Source organism: Larus michahellis, chromosome 2 (genome assembly GCF_964199755.1).
Source record: "Larus michahellis chromosome 2, bLarMic1.1, whole genome shotgun sequence".
Taxonomy (NCBI): Eukaryota; Metazoa; Chordata; class Aves; order Charadriiformes; family Laridae; genus Larus; species Larus michahellis.
In genome coordinates, this window is record NC_133897.1 from 26,313,345 (window position 1) to 26,334,535 (window position 21,191).

Sequence of the window (21,191 nt, forward strand, 5' to 3'; positions counted from 1 at the left end):
GGTGGCTTTTGCTATATATATATATTCTAATCAAATTCATGTATAGCTTAATATTTTTGAATACTGTCTACATTCTCAGAAACAGATGGAAAATATCTTGTTTGATATTTTTAGAGTGCCATCATTGTAAATATTTTAATATTTTATTTTAGCCGGAAAGTGAAATTTCCACCACAGTAGAAGATTACAGTTCTGAGGTAAGACTGAAGTAACGCTTTTCCTAACTCTTCTTTCAACTTTTTTTTTTTCACGTTTACTGCAATGCTGTGCATTGTTTTTCAAAGCGAGAAGGAAAGAAAGAGCAGACGTGATATTGTAGACAAAGCTGTTGCATGTCATTACTGGTATGATTAATGTACCATTAAAGCAAGCATTATGTCAACTACATAATGGGATGGCTACTATAATCAATAATGCAGTAGATATATGAACTCTTGTAACAATGTCATCGTTACGGTGGTATTAATGCTTCATGTTGCCGTTGGAGTTGTGGCTGTGCATAATTTCTGCTAATTTTCTGTGGGAAACTATTTAACAAGTTGATTATGTTTTAATGAGTTCCAAAGCAGCCGTTGCTCAGCGACTGGCTGGGCGTCAGTCTGCTGGTGGAAGGTGGTGAGTGATTGCCTTTGCTTGCTGTTTGGGAGTTTTGTTTTGTTTTCTTTCACTTATTAAGCTGTCTTTATCTCAGTCCATGATTTTTTCTTGCTTTTGCCTTTTCAGTTCTCTCCTCCATCCTGCTGATGGGGGGAGCGAGTGACTGGGGGGGCAGGGCTTAGCTGCTGTCTGGGGTCAGCCCATCACACATTGGCATCTACTACTCATCTCTGTCATGTTGAAGGGTAGTAGCATATATGGAAGTTTGGTCTTGCCAATAAAACAGTTCCTTACGTTTTTAAAGAATAAACTACCTCATGAGTAAATGTGGGTCACGAACATGCTTGCAGGAAATAGCCATGGAATATCTGAGTAAATATTGTTTCTAGTTAAAAAGAAATGATTTTTTCATGTCTCAATTGCTTTCTCTGGTGACAGTGTGGGTTTCGTTTTGGAGATCTCTGTGCTAAATGCTTCTGCAAAACACACCCCAGAATTTTAAGCTTGGTGACAAAGTAAGAGGGGATGGAGTAATCAAAGGAGTCTCAGTTGCTGAAGTCAATTTGGTGTAGGATACTTTGTTCCTCTCTTGATTAAACCTTTTCTAAGAGAAGGTGACTATGCCTTAGAGTAACTATTTGTTCCATACTAGTATTATAGCTGCTTATTGTGAAGCCTAAAGGAATATACACACCAGACAATGTGTCCTAGATGAAAGCGGTCGCTTTTCTTTCCAACCCGTCTCATCAAATCTCAGTTACGGTTTTCTCCATAGATTTGGTCTCAGCCTTTCCAGTTGAATTCTTTTCCTGTCCCTCTCTTCCCCAGTTTGACTCTTTCTCTCCCACTTCTCTCTCTTATCCTTGTTCATAAGCCCACTCACTTTATTCCGGAGTGTTGGGAGAAGTAACTTGGGATTACAGGGAAAACGTTCCCTCACGTTCATTATTGGCTACTTTCAAATACAGAATACTGAACCATATGGACCCTTGGTCTATTCAGTCGTGAGTGTTCTTATGGCATGTTTTTTGTGATGCAAACTTAAAAAAAATGTCTGAGACTGGCACTTTTGGAATTGAAGATTCCGGTCCAGCTGCTGGGGAGTGTTGTAAATGGAAGAAAGAAAAAAGATTTTTATGGAGGGATAGGTGCAAGGGGTTGAAACAAACTCTACCTGGTGAAAAAAAAAATCAGTTTAAAGTTTTAGTATTTTTGATAGGTAAAATGCGTTTTATTTTGTCCAAGGAATTAAAGCAACAAAGAACAAAAAGAATCTGACTTTGCTTTATTCATGGTATGGTGATAGGGCAGTATGTGCACACAGTTTGCCGTTGAGAGTGTAGCAAACACATTTTTGAACAACTGCTGTGAGCTTACTGCACCTTTTTAGAATATACGTCACCATGGTATGTGATTACTATGAGATGGAATATGCAGTATGTGAAGAATGAACCCTTGAAAACAGTTGACAACAGCATTGATGTTCACGTGTTTTTACAAGTGAGAGGTATTACCTATATAATGAAATACGACTAAGAAATTTTGATCACTTCTGAGGCTGTAGGAAGCAATGTTGGAGACCGATTGCAAAAGCTCTAGAAAATACATCTTTGCATAAGGAGACAGAATACAGAAGAGATCTGGCATAATGCTCCATGATAATTGTGGCTATGTTCTGATTTTTAGTGTTTTGTTGTTAGTATCAGTTCAATTCAAAGCCCTCGTTGTAAAATGAATTTTCACATCTGAATACTTAACTTTACCCTTCATTCTTCAAAGATTTCTGTAGGTGCCTACAGAGTATATTAGGGAGCAATTTTTCAGATAGTAAAGACAATAGAATTACAGCCAAGCTGCCTTAGAATTACAGCCAAAGTGCCTTTTAAAAAATTGCAGATTTCCTCAAAATTGCTGATTTCCTCAAAAATGCAATGACATGCATTTCTAGGCACTTCTTGCTCTCATTCCTGCAAAAAGACCTTTTACCTCCACGAGAATTATTTTCAAAGACGTAAGTAGGCAACACAGAACTTGTGAATAATAACACGATACTGGATCTGGTGAACAACGAACTCAAGTGGTGAAAGTTGCTATCTTAATAAGCTCTTTTTAATTCCTGTTCATTACAGTTGGTTGGTATCTCCAACGAGGAAACAACACATTTAGGAATGTGTATATTTTAGGAACTGAATTTTCAATATGTTTCATGTCAGCTGTAATGTTACTTTTATTATTAAAAACACTACTTACGTTCATGGTCACCTTGCAAAGAAAGCAATCTGAAGCCTTTTCAGTTGAAGATGAGAATCAGTTAAATTTTCTTTGTAACAGTGTAATTATGAAGTTGTATGAAATCTCGAGTTCACCTTTTTTTCAGGTACATGACCTCCTTTTTGGAATGTTAAGAAACTGTACATTTGTAGAAAACATAGGCCTGTTCATCCATATTTTCCCTCATTGTTTAGAATATCTGTCTTCTTTTGAGTGGTTTTTGTCAGAAATTATGTTGAAATTAAGGCTGTCATGCTCCAAAATGAAATAGTTCATACATTATTTGTTTTGTTGTAGTTGGTAAAATGAGTCAGATGTTTTTAATCCTTCAGCCCCTTCTCTTGAGGAATTGGATAAAAGTCACTGATGAGTATTTCCCTCTTTAAAGGACTTGTAAGACACAATTATAAGCCTGTACAGTTGTCTAAGCGAAGTCGAAGGAACCACTGAATGTTTATATAAGAATAATTGTCTGGAAGGAATTTTATTGTAAACACAGTCTCTTGTTCAGCTTTGTTCTGCCACCTCTCTAAACACCTATGCTATCCAAAGGTAGGAGCCAAAGTGAAGACTGATAAATCCTTCATATGGCCATCTTGCCTTTTGTAACAAATTATTCAGTTCGAGTAAGAATGAGACCTGCCAGAATAGTCTTAAATAGCTATTCACCACTATCATTTAATTTAAGCTTATGGTCTAAACTCAAAACTAAGGGAAGTTAAGCTTTTTCCAACAGTTAGAATTTTTTGGGTTTTTATAACTGTGTAAGGTAAAGTTGCCCCCATATATTTTCCATATGCCTCAATTTTATGGCATCACTGAAAGACTGTTCCACCTGATATTTTTTTTTCCTCTTATTGGCTCTCTTCCCAACTTGCAAAGTGTACCTCTGAAAAGATGGTTAGTATGATGTCTACAAAGTTTTGGGTTTTTTTAAGTGGTAATGAAATTCTATACCTCAGCCTTAACCACTACATAAAGAAATCTCCTGTTGCATGCTATTAATATATAGAAAAATGTATTAAGCCATGATATTTTAAAAAGCCATCAATTGTTATCCTTCAGAAGTTATTAATCTTAGTTATATGATGGTAATTATTTTCATAAACGAAAACCATTTTCAGTTTGTGATGAAGTATAAAAAAATACACAACTGAAGTTCATTTTCCCAAGTTGCCCTAATTGCTAATTTTAGCTAAGTTTCATATAGTCGATTGTGACATAACTATAAAATTGAGGAGAAGCTAAGAACACTGACAAGCAATGTTGGAGGTCTAAGTATTAATTTTTGTGAAGGAATCAGATGTCCGAAATGTAAAAGAAAAGGGGGGGGGAAATGAAAACATGAGATAAATTGATTAATCCATTCCAGGTACTTCTGTATGTTTCTACTACCAAATCAAAGAACTTTTTTAATCTGAAGTCTGCTTGCCAGTCTGTAATATGTTATATTATTTTCATGTATTAAAATATTTTCTACAATTTTCAGTGATTGAACAGTATGTATTGATTTATGCTGAGCACAAGTTACTATTTATAAAGGGAAATATCTGTATTACTGGCGTTAATGTTATAATAGTTACACATTACATATTTTTACCGCAATTCCTGAGGTACAATTTCAGGTCTTCCAAGGTCTAAGGAACATGAAAAGGGGTACAGTCATTTCATAAATTTAATCCTGACCTCTGGTGGCGATTGTCGTGAATCGCTGCCTTAATTCAGTGGTGGAAGTTGATTTTCCTTGTGTTTCTCTGAAAGAAGATTCCTTTCATTTGTCTTGAGCATATGTATTTACTGATGCAGTATATATTATATCTTTATTTTTAGCCAATAGACTACAAATTAGAGTTTAACTTATATTAGTAAATACTGTTTCTGTGAATTATTTTGAAAATACAAGCAAGGAAGAAAAATCAGACAGAAAGTCCTTTGAGGGACTTCCATAACCTTCACTTTTTTCCGGTCTTTTGTTCACCGAGACAGTTACTTCTGAGTGGCTAATGTGTTACAAAATTTATTTTTTTCTTACTTTGTGGTTATTTGTTTATGCAGTTATATCCAGAGCTCCTGTTACTCCTTCCATCCATTGTCTTAAAATGCTATGTGGTGTGATTGTTTCTTTAAATGTTTAATTGTTTGCTGGGGTATGTCACTAAGGACATCATAAGGCGTTAAGGCATAAGGACATTTCAGCGTTAAAGGTGAACTGCAAAGCTTTAAAAGAGGAAATTATAAGAGTCTACATCAGTAGTATTTATGGACTTGCAGAAGATCTCTGTATAGGTAAACCATACAAAGAGACAAAACACAGAAGTCCAATGGGGCTTGTGTAGACATCTGTTAACACTGAAGTTGGTATTTGGACTACAGTCTTCATATATTGCAGATGAGTGAAAAATTCTTTCTGAATTAAGATATTTTGAAGGTAATAACTCAGCCCCAACTGTCTGTCTGCTCTGACACAGCAGAATCTCTGTCATGCCAGAGGTCGTCAGGCTGCTCACGAGGCTCCCGTCGGCACAGCACCCTCATCTAATCCATAGATTACAGCGTAGTCTGGTCTCTTGTCGTGTTTCAACTGGCACTTTATCAGAAAGCATAAAGCATTTGTAAGGAGAAGGTATTGGATGAGGAAGAGCGTGGTTGTTGTGGTTCACTTCTGTGACGTTTAAGAGCGAGTCTCCTGTGAAATGAGGCGGGATTCCCCAAGTTCCAGACACTTGCTTTGAATGTCTATAGATAGCAAAATCCCTTTTATAAGTAAAAGGTCTTTTGTAGAAATTTCAGCTGCTAAGGAGTCTGGAACATCTAATGAGATAAGGCTTTTGTGTCTTTCCTAGTAGCTCTTGTTATAAAGCATCTAAGAGTCTTTGATTGTTGCACACAGAAATGATTCACAGGAATAGAAGTGTGTCCGCTATGGTGGATTACAGGAATCATACACTATGTCTTTATCAATTAAGCCTAAATAAAATGGGATTTAAAAAAGGAAAAGAAGAGTTTGATAATAGAGTTTCTATTAAAGTACTAGTGTTGTTAATCTGGGACATGCTCCAAAATGTGAATGAAGCCATTGGTGCCAGGCACTGTGTAGGCATGTGTATGTCTGAATATAGAGTGAACATCTGGCAATACACAAGCGATGTGCAGTGCCTCTGTGAATTGCCTGAACTGCTGTTTGCTGCAGTTTTCTTTATTCTTTCTAAAACAAGGGAGTAATCTCTCTGTGGTGTCTGTCTTCCTTTTTACTGAGAAAGTCAAGAATTGAAAGAGCACTGTGTCAGCTCTGCAGATTCTTGTCTAATGCAGGTATATTCATTCTCTTAATACAAGCTTGACGATTGTATTGATCTCGCTTATAACAGTGTACTTCTATGTTGGGTAACTTATTGATTTCCTCAGGCATGATAGTCCTCTGTAAATAAGCCCTGATCTCGACTATGGCAGACGTCTGAGTAGTATAGCTTCATTTTTTGAGTGTTTGGGTCTGAAATGCCTTTCCGTCCCCAGTACCATTATTTTTGTTTCAGGCTCTGATCTAATAAACAGCTCTGAGGGGAAATACATCTGTTCTTGCTTTCTCATTTTAAATCATTGGTCTGCTGTTTTAAAAGCCTGCCTGTCTGTTATGCTTGCTCACAAGCACACAGCATATTCTTGTTTGGATTATAAATAACTATAACTGCTACTTTGGCTTGTGCGTGCCTTTTGGAGATTCATCATTATTGGTTTGCACAGTGTGTAGAATCAAAATTCTCATAGAAGCTGAAAAGGGTTGCAGTGTTAGGTGAGTGAAAGAGCATTTTTTTCAAATGCCTTATGTTAAATGTGTAATTTCTTCTCTTTTTCAATCTTAAGAAATTCCTTCAAATTTAGGATGAGAGTCTATGTTACTGCTTTTCTTGCACTATTGAGAGATTGGTGACTTTCAGAAATACTAAATTTTGGGGTGTATAAATATCTTTTAGAAAGCATAACTGCATTTAGTAATATATAGAAATATTAAACATATAATTTAAAAAACAATAGTACTGCATTTTAATTATTTAAAGTATAAAGCTTTGCATTGACCTTTAAATCTGAATTCCTTTGTTTTCTCTAGATATTTAAATTCATAATATGGGTTTTGTTTTTAGACAGTACTATCTATTACTGCAATTTTATGTGTTTTAAGTGTTACCTATGCTTACTTTGATGCAATTTACTATACATAAAGCTATTTTGTATTTCAAATGAAATAAATTTTTGTAGCATAAAAATTCCCGTGGGTCTGCAGGAGTCGTCACATAAGATTCAAATGAAAATAGAAATCAAGCTTTATTTCAAATAATAATGTATTTAGAAATTGTCTTTATACAGGTAAACGGTTGCAGTTTTGTGACAAGAACAGCTATACCTGCAGACTTAATCAGGGTACAGTATTGCAAATTGAATCATAATACTAATGGTCAATACTAAAAACCTCGAACAATTTGTTTTGAACAGAAACAATGTTGCTGCCTAATACTTTATTTTGCATGCTGTCCTCTGCATCTGCGTTGTTTGTTATATATTAATATAGCATATTGTTAAACTTGAAATGCAAAACAATTTACTACTGCTATTAAGGCTAAGATTATAAAGCAGAACTTGCAGAAATGCTTTATGCTTTTGAGGTGTGAATTATACTAACAAGGGAGGTTACCATGGCAATAAGATCTTCGATGCTGTATTGTATGATAATGTACTAAAGTGGCATTTGATACAGAATTTGATGTTAGAGTTTACTTACTGTGATAAAGCATAAAAAACCGGCATGATAAGGAACTTGGATTGATTTAGGAAGAAGAATTTGGAGTTGGAGAGATTTGTTCTGAGCATGGAATGCAGCACTCTCACATGCAGCTAGAGGTGATGGAGAATGAATTGGCTGGGAAACAGCAAGAGATTGAAGAGCTAAACAGAGAGCTAGAAGAAATGAGGGCAGCATATGGTACAGAAGGATTGCAACAGGTATAATTACCTTATGTTGCTTTCTACTTGCTACTCGGGTACATGCGAAAATGCAGAGCATCACCTGAAAGAGTTTGCACTTAATGGCAGCTGTTCAGAATGCAGTCAGTGTGTGGTATAGAATTGCACGTAATTTCTTTCAGTCACATACCATGCGCTTTGTTTCTTTGAATGGCATTTCCATTGTGTGTCTCTTTATTCTGTATTTTGTGACTAAACTTCCAGTCTTCTTCACAGTGACTTTCTTCAGATCAGGAATAGAAAGACAGTTTTCTTCAAGAAAAGCCCTAATTCTTCTCTAGTTGTACAAAGACTGCATTTCTTGAATACCTTCCTGTTCCTCCAAGGTCAAAAAACCTCAGGTTTTACTTCCTAAGGAATGATATAACTGACTTGATCCTTGAACTAAAAAAGTGTTTGTATGTCAGACTTCGCAGTCTGAAATAGAAAGCAACTGTTACAGGAAGTTTTAACAAACATCTAATAACTTGGTATTACAGGGAAGTATTTCTTACTTAAGAAATACCCCTGGAATTTAAAGTTAGGTTTTAAAGTAAAAGCTAGTAAACACTTATTCTTCCAGTTTAAGCAAGTGGTGCAATGCACTGAAGTCAGTGCTTTGTCATGCTTCATACTTATCTGTCTCTTTTAATTTGGATTCAGGTCACATCGTTGTGTTTTTTTCTGGGTTTTTTTTTGCAAAGTACTACAGAATACCAAAATTGTTCTAATATTCAATGATTTTCACCTTCATTATTATTGCACAATTATAATTTTTTATGTTTCATTTGTATTTTATCCGTGAAAATGGTTGTCATGTTTTCCACCGTACTAGAGATGTTTAAGTGGTTGCCCTGGAGGAAGTGGTTTATCATTCCTTTGTTTGTTGCTGAATCCCTGGTGTAGCATTTTAAGTCAAACTTATCTTCTAATTACTGTGTCTTGTATCTGTTGTGCTAAACAGAATAGTCATAATTATAGCATAATAAAGAACATAAGCATAATTTTCAGTTTCTCACAATTGTTACTACTGTTAGTTTTTCCTCAAAAAGATGAAAGTGAAAATGTTTGCATTTTTTAAATGGCTATGATTACTATTTTTAAAATAAATTAAAAATATATTAAAACAAAGCAGACCGTGGTACAATAATATTTTAATAGTTGCAGCATATTTTTGTATGATAGTGGTACAGTGCATAATATGTCAGTTGAGAAATGCATATGGTTTATTTTTCAGAAGAAAGAAAAGAATTGTAAAAGGGGAGTGCAGAAGATAATGTCGTGTGCTTTAGTTCTGCCTGTTTGTTAAAGAAAAGGATTGAATAAAAAAAAAATGAAAGTTATCGTATAACAATGTGTGGATCAGAACAGATAAATTTAGTTACTCAATTTCATTGAACAGATGCAAAAGGAAAGATATGATACTTAAGTATCTGATCCTGTTCCTAATTTTCTCTATTATAACAAAAATCTAGTATTTCCACTGCGTCCATGCTTTAAAGTAGGAGTTCACTGCAGTGTTCTGTAAAGAACTTAAAGAATTTCCTCAAATTCTTTGCATAGTTTGGCTTGTTTAAGGGACTTCTGGTTTTATGTCCCACTGATGTCCCTGTTCTCTAAATCGGTAGCTTTATCTGGAAGTATTACAATTTTACTTCAAGACTCAGCGTATAACCTGGAGAGGCTTCTTTTTGGGAGCATTGTAAACAAAACAGAGAAGATGATTGATGGATTAAGAAATTTGCAATACATAGAGATGAAAGTTCCACTAGTCTTGAATGAGTTAAAATTGACAAAGTGACTTTAGAGTGAGTAACATTTCTATTTACATAATTGCACATGAAAATAGTCCCAATTAATATTGTAGAATTTTTGGCTTCCTGAGTGTAATCCTACAAAAAGTAAAACACTTACAAAGGATTTTTTTTTTCTGTACTTTTATCATTTCTTCATCATTACAAATTACAAGACTCATCTATTAAATACACTGTATCAGTTTTGCAGCTTGAGCTGATTTTCTCATGTAGTTACGAATAATTTCTCTGAATTCACAATATAGGATACTGCATGGTATCTGTTATATGCTTTTAGTACGATGAATGCAATTTATTGCACTTTCAGTGAGAAATTATATAATTTGCATTTATTGTGAGAAAAGTGTGTGGACATGAGTAGTTGTATAAAATTGCTGAAACGCTATAAATAGACACTGGCTTCCTTTATGATGGTTTGTTTATGTGGCTGTGCTTTCTAGTTTAAAAGCAGTTTATATATTTAACTAATTAACCTTCTTAAAGGTTCAGATTTTATTCCTTGGTAAGGATTCCTTGAGAGGTCATATATTGTTAAATGAGTGGAAAAAATCTGTTTCTGAAGTATTTACAAATAGAGTTTGTGAAAACGTAAATGCTCCAGTGGGTCCGTGTGACATCTTTTAAATGGAGATGTTAGGGAAGACGTATTCCTCCTAAACTAGAATAAGCAATTTTTATTTTTCTTTTTTGTCTGTGGCTTTGATGTGCACTAATAGTTTACATTTTATCTTTCATAGCTGCAAGAATTTGAAGCTGCTATCAAAAAAAGAGATGACATTATCACTCAGCTCACTACTAACCTACAGCAGGCACGGAAAGAAAAGGATGAAACTATGAGGGAGTTCTTAGAGCTTACTGAACAAAGTCAAAAGCTGCAAATTCAGTTTCAGCATGTAAGTTACAGTGCTATCAATAATTATTTGGATTTGAAAATTGGTGCCACTTTGGAGGGTCCATCAATGGCTACTTCCTGCAGAAGCACATAAATTTTTGTGCGTTTTTGAAGAATTGGTCTCTTAGTATAGATCAGCAGTCACTTTACCAGCCCTATAATTATCATTATAGTACCTGGTTTATTGTACTAATTCACTACAAAATAATAAAGATTAGTCTGTTTCCTTCCCTAGTATGTGGTGGTAGCTTCTGATAAATGCTGGATGATGGCAGTTATCTTAGGGAAAAACAGTTTTGTAATTGGTTGTCAGAGCTTTGGGCTGAAATCCAACCTGTTGCCTTTGAAATCAGAACAGACAGCCATCAACTTTAACGGGCCACCATTTCATGTTCCAGTCATTCCTATATTTTTGGGTAAAACCTCCCTCTTGTAGTGTTATTAGAAGGTAATTTAAATAACAAAGTTAAGTTTCAGAGAAGCATTTGTTGTAAAAAGCACTAGTGACTGAGGTGCCATGGACACTGTTAACCTGTGTGGCTACAGTTTACAGTGTCGTAGTTGAATATTGTGGTATTTTGTGCCGTTTGAGAACTTTATATAGCTTTTTTTGAGCTTCAGGCGGATTATATTCTGAAGCCTGAGTTTTTATTATTAAAAATCTGATTTAGGGGACAGTAATTACAACTAATTCATTTTACTACTTAGAAATGTTTCTGAGACGCTGCTGTCCTGTGCTTGTTCACCATAAACCAATTTAATATTAAATACTTTTTATTGGTTGGCCATCTCAAAAGAATAAGGATATTTCAGTTCCTCCTAAAATAACTTATAAACTTTTGTGATAGACTTTGGGCTTCTGATATGGAAGAAGAAAGTAAAGATCACTTTCTGTAGTGCAAGCTGTTTCTGAAAAACTTGGTATATTTTAGGTTTTATTTTTTTTAACATTCAAGTTGCAGGCAAGTGAAGCCCTAAGGAACACCAGCCATAGTTGCACAGCTGCTGATTTATTGCAAGCCAAGCAACAGATTCTTTCACAGCAGCAACAGCTGGAAGAACAAGAATGTCTGCTGAAGAATTACCAAACAAAGAATGAAGAATTTGAAGTGCAGATTGCACGTCTTCAAGACAAAATCACAACATATGAAATGGTATGTTCCTTGCTACGAAGATCTCTTTTCCTAATCTCTTTTTTCTTTCCAGGATTTTATAGTTCCTTTGAAATTTAAAGGCCAAAGCACAGATTATGAGTGTGCTGCATCTAATGCATACAAAGAAATTAAGTTTTTAAAACTGCATCTGTTAACTAACACATAATACATGTATAATTTAAACTGAAATTTTTATGTCAGTACTATGTATCATGTTTTAAAAAACTGCAGAAATACTTATGACAAATTATGAAACTATACTGTATATTAGAATGCCGTCATTAAATGACATTATTTTGTTATGAGAAAAAATACTAAAATAACCTGCTAGAACAATTTTTTCTATCTTAAGGAAAGAATGAATTCTTTTCTTCATGTACGTTTTTTTTTTTAATTATCCTTCATGGAAAATACATCTTAAAAGTACCTAAAAAAATTAAATGTCATTAAATGTAACAAGAGACAAAGTTTTCAGTAGACTGCACCAAATGCATTTTTTTGAAGTATCAGAGCACAACTTCCAAAAAATGCAATTGATTTTTTTTGGGCGGTAGGGGTGGTGTGGTGTGTGATGCAGGGAGGGGGACAGGGATTGTCACTTGTTCCAAAGGTACAGATAACCTCCAAATGAGGTCAACAGATAATTTATATTTAGTTTTTATAAATGTTCACTAGCCTTCTAAAGAAAGGCATTGTGTTTAAATAGCCAAGTCTATAAGTGTTCTTATATGTTCAGATAATGAACTAAAAATAAGAACATGGTTTTGCTAATTTTTTAAAGGAAAAGCACAAAAATGAGGGAGAAGATTTGAGTAAACTGCAAGAAAAAGAAGCATTAGTTGAAGAGCTGGAAGCAAAACTTGGAGAAGAAGAAAAAAATTCATTTCAGCTTAAGGAAAAATTATCAGATGTCGGTAAATTACTTGAAGAATTGAAAGAACAGATTTCACTAAAGAACCAGGAGATAAGTAATATGAAAGTTGAACTTACTACCTACAAACAGAAAGAAAGACAATGTTCTGATGAAATAAAACAATTAATGGGAACCGTGGAAGAATTGCAGAAACGATGTCATAAAGACAGCCAGTCTGAAGCTGACATTGTACAAAGAATGGAATTAGAAACACAAAGGAGACTGGCACAACTTCAGGCTGAATTAGATGAAATGCATGGCCAGCAGATTGTACAAATGAAGCAAGAATTAATTAAGCAACATGCAATGGAAATAGAACAGCGTCTTTTGCAACAAGAAGTAGAATTGAAGAAAACTTCAAGTCTATGTTTGAATGAGAATGTTAATAAAGATCAAATGCAATTATTGAATATTAAAATTAATGAATTGAACGTGAAATTGCAAGATGCTGATAACGAAAGGGAAAAAATAAAGCAAGAATTTTCACAACAGATGGAAGTAATTTCAGCAGAGAAGTCTCTTCAGCAAACTAAAATTGAAGATCTTTTCCAAGAACTGAATTTTTCAAGAGAGCAGGTTCAAAGAGCCAAACAAACTATAGTGGATATGGAATGTAGATTAAATGAAGCTGAAAAATACCAATTTGTGATTGAAGATTTAAAAACTCAGCTGGCTTCTGCCTCTGAATTTAGGAAGGAATTGGAATTAAAACATGAGGCAGAAGTCACAAATTACAAAATAAAACTTGAAATGCTAGAAAGGGAGAAGGATGCAGTTTTGGACAGGATGGCAGAATCTCAAGAAGCAGAATTAGAAAGACTGAGAACAAAGCTTCTGTTTAGTCATGAAGAGGAACTTTCCAGACTTAAAGAAAACTTACAAAAAGAGCACATGGTGAACATGGAGAGCCTTAAAGATAACTTGAATATGCACCATAAACAGCAGTTAGATGAGGTACAAAATGCAATGAGCCGAACGATAGAAGCCATGCAATATGAAAAAGACACCTTAATCACAAAGCAAAATCAGTTAATATTAGAGATTTCAAACCTAAAAGATTTGCAGCAGTCCATTGTAAATTCTAAATCTGAAGAAATGACACTTCAAATCCATGAACTGCAGAAGGAGATTGAAGAGCTTAGGCAAGAGGAAAAAGAAAAAGGTACCCTTGAACAAGAAATTCAAGAGCTGCAGCTTAAAACTGAGCTGATGCAGGAGCAGATGAGGGAGAGAGAAGATAGCCTTCAAAAAAAATGTTCAGAACTTGAAACACAAAATAACCTTCTTAAGGGGGAAAACAAAACTCTGGAAGAGAAATTAAAAAGTGTGTTAGTAAGCTCTGAAGAAAGTGTCATTTTGAACAACAGTGTTAGCTCTAAGTCAGAAATTTTGGACTTGCAAAAAAGAATAGAAAAGCTGATTACTGAAAATGAGCAACTTAAAAACCAGAACAGTCAACTCCAAGAGGATACTGAAAGGCAGAAGAGTGCCTTTGAATTCACCGAGAAAAAGCTTGAAGCTAATTATAAAGAGCTGCAGAAAGAATGTGCAAGTCTTCTGAAGGCAAAAACTGAGTTAGAAGAGAACAAGAATAAGCAGGAAGCTGAATATAAAAGCAAACTCGAAGTTTTGAGTGAAAAACTTCACCACTTGCAAAGCAATAGACCAGTTTTATTTAAAACTAAAACTTCTGGTTTTGAAGGGAGTAAAGAAATCAAGGTGTCCAGGGCAGACACATTTGAGACTGGAGAAGTTGTAGAGAAAGATGCGACAGAACTTATGGAAAAGCTTGAGGTTACCCAGCGTGAGAAACTGGAATTATCCCTGAGACTTTCTGAACTCTCTGAACAGTTGAAGTCAAAGCATAGTGAAATTTGTCATTTAAATGAAAAAGTTAAATCCTTAAAAGATGAGAAAGAACAAGTTCTAGCAAAATGTAAAGAACTAGAAGTCATGATTAGCCACGCTGAGAGAGGAAATAGTAGTACTAATAACCCTAAGACAAAATGCTCTAAAGGAAAAGCTCTAAAGACTGCTGCTCCAGCACCTGAAAGTAGAAATAAAACCCCTGGTCCAAGGAATACAGTGGATGAAGGAATAAATGTAAGAGGAAATCTAGGTTCAAGTAGAAGTCATGAGGTAGCAAAAAGAGAGGAAGTTCAACAAATGTTGAAACCAGAACAGCAGTCTCATGTAGAACATTTGCATGGGATGACAGACAGGCTGACAGATGAAACATCGTTAGTAGCCATTACACAGAGTGAAAATAATAACCTTCAGCAGCAAGTGGATGCCTTAAAATCAGAACAGGTACGTTACATAGAGCAGTATAGAAAATAATTTACCTGTGCAAATTTGTAGGAGCTTGAACTTGGAAACTTGCAGCATATTTTTCCTATTAGCTGCTTTGAAGTCCAGGTGCATGGTCATGAGTGTGTAGCAGTGTGGCTGGTGGTTGAAAGTGGTTACGTGAATGACCAGAATGATAACCAGAGTCAATGTGTGTGAGGATGCTATTTTTTCAGTGAAAGAAATACTCTTTCCTTAAATTTAATTAAATCAGCAACAATAACAAAAGGTAAGGAGAAGACATCTATAGCACTTCACACTTTTATATGGCATTTAACTTACTTATTTGAGGTGAAAACTTACTCAGGACACAATTTTTTAATCTATGATTAGTTTTTCAGTTCTCCAAGTGCTTATTCAAACAATATAAAGAGATACTGAAACACTTGACTTCTTCAGTTGTCTTTTATCAAACTTGTGAAATACTAATCTTCCATTATCAAAATTTTTGTGTATATGGGGTTATGACTTCTTAAGAAATGTATCTGGATGTGAGCATGAGAAGAGAAAGGTGTGAATGTACAGAAGTTATGCATATTGTGTGATTCTAACCAATCTCTGTGTTTTGCTGGAGAAATTTTGCTTGTATTTTTTTGATATTGTAAATCAATTGCAGGTATTATGGCAATTACTGTTATTTGCCAAGAAACTAGCTAGAATATTGAATTACCAGTATTTAATTAGGAGCTGGAATCATAAGTGGTGCTGGCTTCAAATTTATATGCAGTGATGAAGTTGAACAGCATGCTGCAAGAAGGATCTGCAAGAAGTTTTCTGTAGAAATAGATGTTAACCAGTCTTCTATGATTTTTTTAGATAGGTGGATTTTTAGAACATGAAAAAAACCCAAACAGTGAACTAATACCACCACTGCCTAGTTTTATGTTGTGTTGTAGTTCATTCATGTCCTAAGAAATAAAATCACAAGCAAAGCCACATTGGAAACAGTCGTGAGATATAGAAAAGCGATACAGCTGTACAATGTATTTTATTTTTTTAATGAGGATGTGTTAAGGGTCTTGCAGTTTCTGGACATAGAACTGAAAAATTGTTATGATCCAGAGGTCTAAAAACCTTTTCAAACTTGGACTCCAAATAGCTCATTATTGACATATCCTAAGCATGTTTTGCTTTAGCAATAACATCCCCAAAAGAGCAGACTAGAACTACAGCCCTTGGAAATGAATGTTTTTAAGGTCTGCTAATAATACAGTCTTTTTTCTGTATTTGAAGTGAACTTTCTTAACTTACTCTGTTGGTAGTGATATTGCTCTCACTTCATCAGGGTAAAATTCATTGGGTTTTTATTGCTCCAAAATAGGAACTGAAGCTTATTGAGTTTTGTTGATTTTAATTTGATTTTTAGTTTAAGAAGCATCATACTATTTTTTTTTTTACAATTTAGTTTTCCAAACTGTGTATGTTTAAATTTACCTAATGCATACCATATATGCAGCATTCCATTCAACACATTATTAATTTCAGAAATTCGCAAAGATGGACTGCTTTGTTTGCTTGTTTCTCACTCCTTGTAAAATGTGTCTTTTTATTCAAAGACTGATTTACAGCTACAGATGGAAGCGCAGCGCATTTGCCTATCCCTGGTTTATTCAGCTCACGTAGACCAGGTTCGTGAGTACCTGAAAGCAGAAAAAGAAAGCGAACTTTGCAGTCTTAAAGAGGAGCTTGTACGTAGCCATCTACAAGAGATGAATGATCTTAAAAAAATGCATCAGCTGGAGCTCCAGACCTTGAAAATTCAGCAAGCAGGTAACTTGACCAGAATTATGGGAGTGAAGCTCTTGATGTGAAAAACAGTGTCTTTAAAAGAAAATAAGCACAAGAGTTTGTGCATGTAGCTGTCCAATAAATTGTTTTTATAGAGCATTTCGAAGTGGTTTTGTACCAAATTATGTACCCATTACAAATAGTCTAATGCTCAGGGTACTTAAAAAACCACAGAAAAGGTAGTAATAATATAAAAAAGGGAAGGAATAGGAAGTATTAAAACTCAGGTTTTGCTATGTGTATTAGATCAGTTAATTGTAAAGAACTATATAATAGATTCACCTATAAGGTTGTATTCCTTACTGAAATAATAAGCAAATGCATCAGCAAAATGTTTTGGGGCTTGTTTCATTCTCTGTTCTTTGAATTCCTGCGTTGGCTCCCTGCCCACAAGTAAGTAAGTTTCTTTGCTACTACTTCTTTGCTGCTTTTTGCCTCAGTGAGCTTTTGTGTTACCATGCTGGTTTTCTCTCCTTACTTTTTCTGTCATCTCATGATTTGCCCTTCTGTAATTTTTTGGCATAAGTTCTTTGCTCTCCAGTATGTTTCTGTAAAGTTCAATCCTGCCAGATCTCACTAACACACAAAGCCGTTTCTTATCACTTACTCCGCTTGAATGGGCGGTTCTGCCATAATAATTGAATCTGTCTATGTGATGGAACAAGAAAGAGGGGGACAAAAACCTATGCCTTTTTAAAAACTAAAGAGGCAGTCTCACCGAGGCAGGAAATTAGGCTTTTGAAATGTTGTGCATCTAGTGTTTTAAAAATAATACGAATGATTTATATTCATAGATGATGAAGTCAAATCTACACAAAGACTTATAGAAAAGCTGAATGAAGCTGTAACTGAAGAATGTTCTAGGCTTGCTCAGGTAAGACTTAAGAGTCTTTTTTAAAATGGAAATTTTGAAAATGAAAAATTATGTGTACAGTGAGTCATCATATTTTTCTACCTAATTTTTAACAGATTTTATTTGTAGCTTTTCTCTTTGCATTGGTCTCAAAATAGAGACTGCTAAACCTGATCTTCCAAATTAACATTGCAAGGGATTTTGTATTTTTTTTCCTGAACTCTTTTGTGTCTTTGTCCATACAATTCTGTGGTCTTATACCTAGTTTTGTTCTTCTATGTAATGTTTGTCTTACTTATAGTATACTATCTACTTATGGAAGATTTGGAAGTATTTTTTTTCCTTTCTGTATGTCTCTGGCTATAAGTTGTTGATTTAGCAGTGGTCTGATATCATACACATATTGACATGAAGGAAATCACTCTCGTATATCTGCAATAAGATAGTAATTTCTTTCTTAGCTACAGCATATCTTTCAAAGACTTAAAAGTGCCTAAGAATCTACCAAAATTGTTGGTTTTGACAATTGTTTAGACAATTATTGTCTATATTGTTTTTAGTAACTGAACATGATAGTAAAAAATTCAAGCTTATTTTTAGACTGTATTCTGGTATCTGCCACCAATAATATTATTTTCCCATATCTTTTTTTGTAGACTACTGGTAATGGCCGTGCCCAAAGAGTTGTGATTAATGGTGTGAAATCCTCTTGGTGGCTGGTCGCCGGTTTTGTTTAATATCTTTATCAATGATCTGTATGAGGGGATTGAGTGCACCCTCAGTAAGTTTGCAGACGACACCAAACTAGGTGGGAGTGTTGATCTGCTTAAGTGTAGGAAGGCTCTACAGAGGGACCTGGACAGGCTGGATCGATGGGCCAAGGCCAACTGTATGAGGTTTAATAAGGCCAAGTGCCGGGTCCTGCATTTCAGTCACAACAACCCCAAGCAGCGCTACAGGCTTGGGGAAGAGTGGCTGGAAAGCTGCCCGGCAGAAAAGGACCTGGGGGTGCTGGTGGACGGCCAGCTTAACATGAGCCAGCAGTGTGCCCAGGTGGCCAAGAAGGCCAACAGCATCCTGGCTTGTATCAGGAATAGTGTGGCCAGCAGGAGCAGGGAAGTCATCGTGCCTCTGTACTCGGCACTGGTGAGGCCTCACCTCGAGTGCTGTGTTCAGTTCTGGGCCCCTCTGTACAAGAGGGACATTGAAGTGCTGGAGCGTGTCCAGAGGAGAGCTACCAGGCTGGTGAGGGGTCTGGAGACCAGGTCATATGAGGAGAGGCTGAGGGAGCTGGGCATGTTTAGCTTGGAGAAGAGGAGGCTGAGGGGAGACCTCATTGTCCTCTACAACTACCTGAAAGGAGGCTGGAGAGAAGTGGGTGTTGGCCTCTTCTCCCAGGTGAATAATGACAGGAGCAGAGGAAATGGTCTGAAGTTGCGGCAGGGGAGGTTTAGATTAGATATTCAGAGGAATTACTTTACTGAAAGAGTGGTCAGGCCCTGGAACAGCCTGCCCAGGGAGGTGGTTGAGTCACCATCCCTAGAGGTATTTAAGAAACGTCTAGATGTGGCACTTCAGGGCATGCTCTAGTGGCAGAGATTGTAGGTTGTCTGTTTGTGGTGGTTTTTTTGTTTGTTTGTTTTGGGGTTTTTTTTGTTTGTTTTTTTGTGTGTGTGTTTATGGTTGGACTCAATAATCTCAAAGGTCCTTTCCAACCATGAAGATTCTATGATTCTAATCAATGGTCCTTACAGGTACTTCTTGACGAGCAATCAAGTTACTTATTAAATGTATTTCTGAATAAGTTAAGCTACTTTCATCAGTCATTATAAGTCATGGTTTTCCAATCTTAAATACTTCAAATGGTTGGGTTTGGTGTTTTGGTGGGTTTTTTTCCGTCTTTGCTGGACTTTTTTCAATACCTTTTTGGGAAAGTGGATAGTAGAACTTTTATACTTGAGAGCCAACATAGGAGAGGTTAAGCAGAACTCCATGACAGCTCACAGAAAGTAGCAGCTGAATGAGAGTCTTTGGCATAGAATACTGCCTGTCTGTATGTTTCCATGTTGAGCTTTTGCAGATACTGTAATTTTACTTTCGTAAGTTAAATTTGGTGTCAATATATGGAGTCTAAAGTCTTTATTTAAAGAATCGCCCTGTGTGCTCTGAGCAGGCCATTGTTTTATCTGGAAGTCTTTCTATACCTGTTTCTTTTACCAGAAGTCTTAAAGACCGTCTAGGTTCTTATGACTCAACAGAACATCTATGCCATCATTTCCACAGAAGATAATACTCACAAAATATTACTTTCCTGCCACTGTTTTTCTTGTTTTCTTTGTGAATTGTGATTGATAAATTAATAAAAAATTATTTGCTTTTTTCCTTTGTTTCATTTGTTTTGCAGGTTTTGTGTGACAATCAGAATGAACATTCTTCAGCTGCTGTAGAAGCTGATGATATGGAACAGGATATGTTCCGTAGACCTGCTGCTGTGCAAGAAAAACTGAATGTAGAATTACCAATACACAGAAGTCAAGCTCAAGGTAATGACATTGTACGATCATGCTGGTTAAAAAAACCCCACTGATTTCAAGTATTTCAGACTAGCAATTGTGCAATTTCTTGTTCAGGTGCTAATTAATCTGCCTAAATAGCTGCTTTAGAGATTTTCTCTCTGTTCTGAACCACTTTATTTTTTATTATGAGTATTTGCTTGTGCTGTCTTCATTATGGTGGAAATTGGTGAAAAAAGTGTTTTGGTTTGGTTTGGTTTTTTCCCTCCTCCTTTTGTAGAAGAAGCTAGCAGCTTGACCAAAAAAATATATATATGCGTGCAAAATTTGGAAGGGACCTCACTTGCTTCAATAACTATGTAATATTTATCAGATAATTCTTCAGTGGAGAACTTGTGAACAATTCACTGTTCTAAAATTTCTGGTAAAATGTTTGATTTCTTTTTTTTTTTTAAAGTCCCTGGTTATCTGTGTAATTTAGCTGTGCAAGAACGTATGGATGCGCTTCTACACAAGATAATGGAAGAATACAGTAGGCTGAAAACACTTCAAACACAGCTAATGAAGGATTGTAAACAGGTAAACTTTTTATAGCATATGAGTATATGAGCATTTGAATTTTCTCTGTTGCACGAATTCCCTCTGGATAAGCAAAGAATGTGTTTGAAATTGTGTTTGTGTATCCTGCTTGAATAGCAGAGCAAGGTGATGATTTAATAAAATGAGAAAGCTGCTACCCATGTCACAGAATCGTGGGATGGCTGAGATTAGAAGGCATCTCTAGAGTTCATCTAATCCAACCCCTTGCACAAAGCAGGGTCAGCTAGAGGAGGTTGCCCAGGACTGTGTCCAGCTGAATTTTGAATCTCCAAGGATGGAAACCCCACAAGCCTGGTGGGCACCCCTGTCTTCTTCAGATTACACATTCCCACCTCTCTTAGCCTGTCCTTGTAAGCCAAATGCTCCAAGCCCCCCATCTCCTTTGGGAACCTTTCGGCTGGACTCATGCCAGTATATCAATTTCTCTCTTGCACTTGGAGTGCAGCACTGGA

The 21,191-nt window shown here is 35.7% G+C and overlaps 1 protein-coding gene across 7 annotated transcripts in view; it reads left to right on the forward strand.

Moving 5' to 3' along the window:
- AKAP9 (A-kinase anchoring protein 9) overlaps positions 1 to 21,191 on the forward strand; it is a 121,387-nt gene that overhangs the window by 36,992 nt on the left and 63,204 nt on the right. For 5 of the 7 annotated variants that reach the window (XR_012585471.1, XM_074574647.1, XM_074574649.1 and 2 more), the window contains exons 3-12: positions 153 to 197; positions 7,231 to 7,284; positions 7,693 to 7,863; positions 10,415 to 10,570; positions 11,526 to 11,723; positions 12,505 to 14,946; positions 16,542 to 16,755; positions 17,568 to 17,647; positions 20,031 to 20,169; positions 20,597 to 20,718. Coding sequence is in view for 6 of the 7 variants with exons in the window: in XM_074574647.1 (XP_074430748.1) it covers positions 153 to 197; positions 7,231 to 7,284; positions 7,693 to 7,863; positions 10,415 to 10,570; positions 11,526 to 11,723; positions 12,505 to 14,946; positions 16,542 to 16,755; positions 17,568 to 17,647; positions 20,031 to 20,169; positions 20,597 to 20,718 (3,621 nt within the window). In the remaining variant the exon portion in view is untranslated. The remainder of the gene's footprint in view (positions 1 to 152; positions 198 to 7,230; positions 7,285 to 7,692; positions 7,864 to 10,414; positions 10,571 to 11,525; positions 11,724 to 12,504; positions 14,947 to 16,541; positions 16,756 to 17,567; positions 17,648 to 20,030; positions 20,170 to 20,596; positions 20,719 to 21,191) is intronic. The other 2 variants (XM_074574650.1, XM_074574652.1) reach the window with 2 other exon arrangements.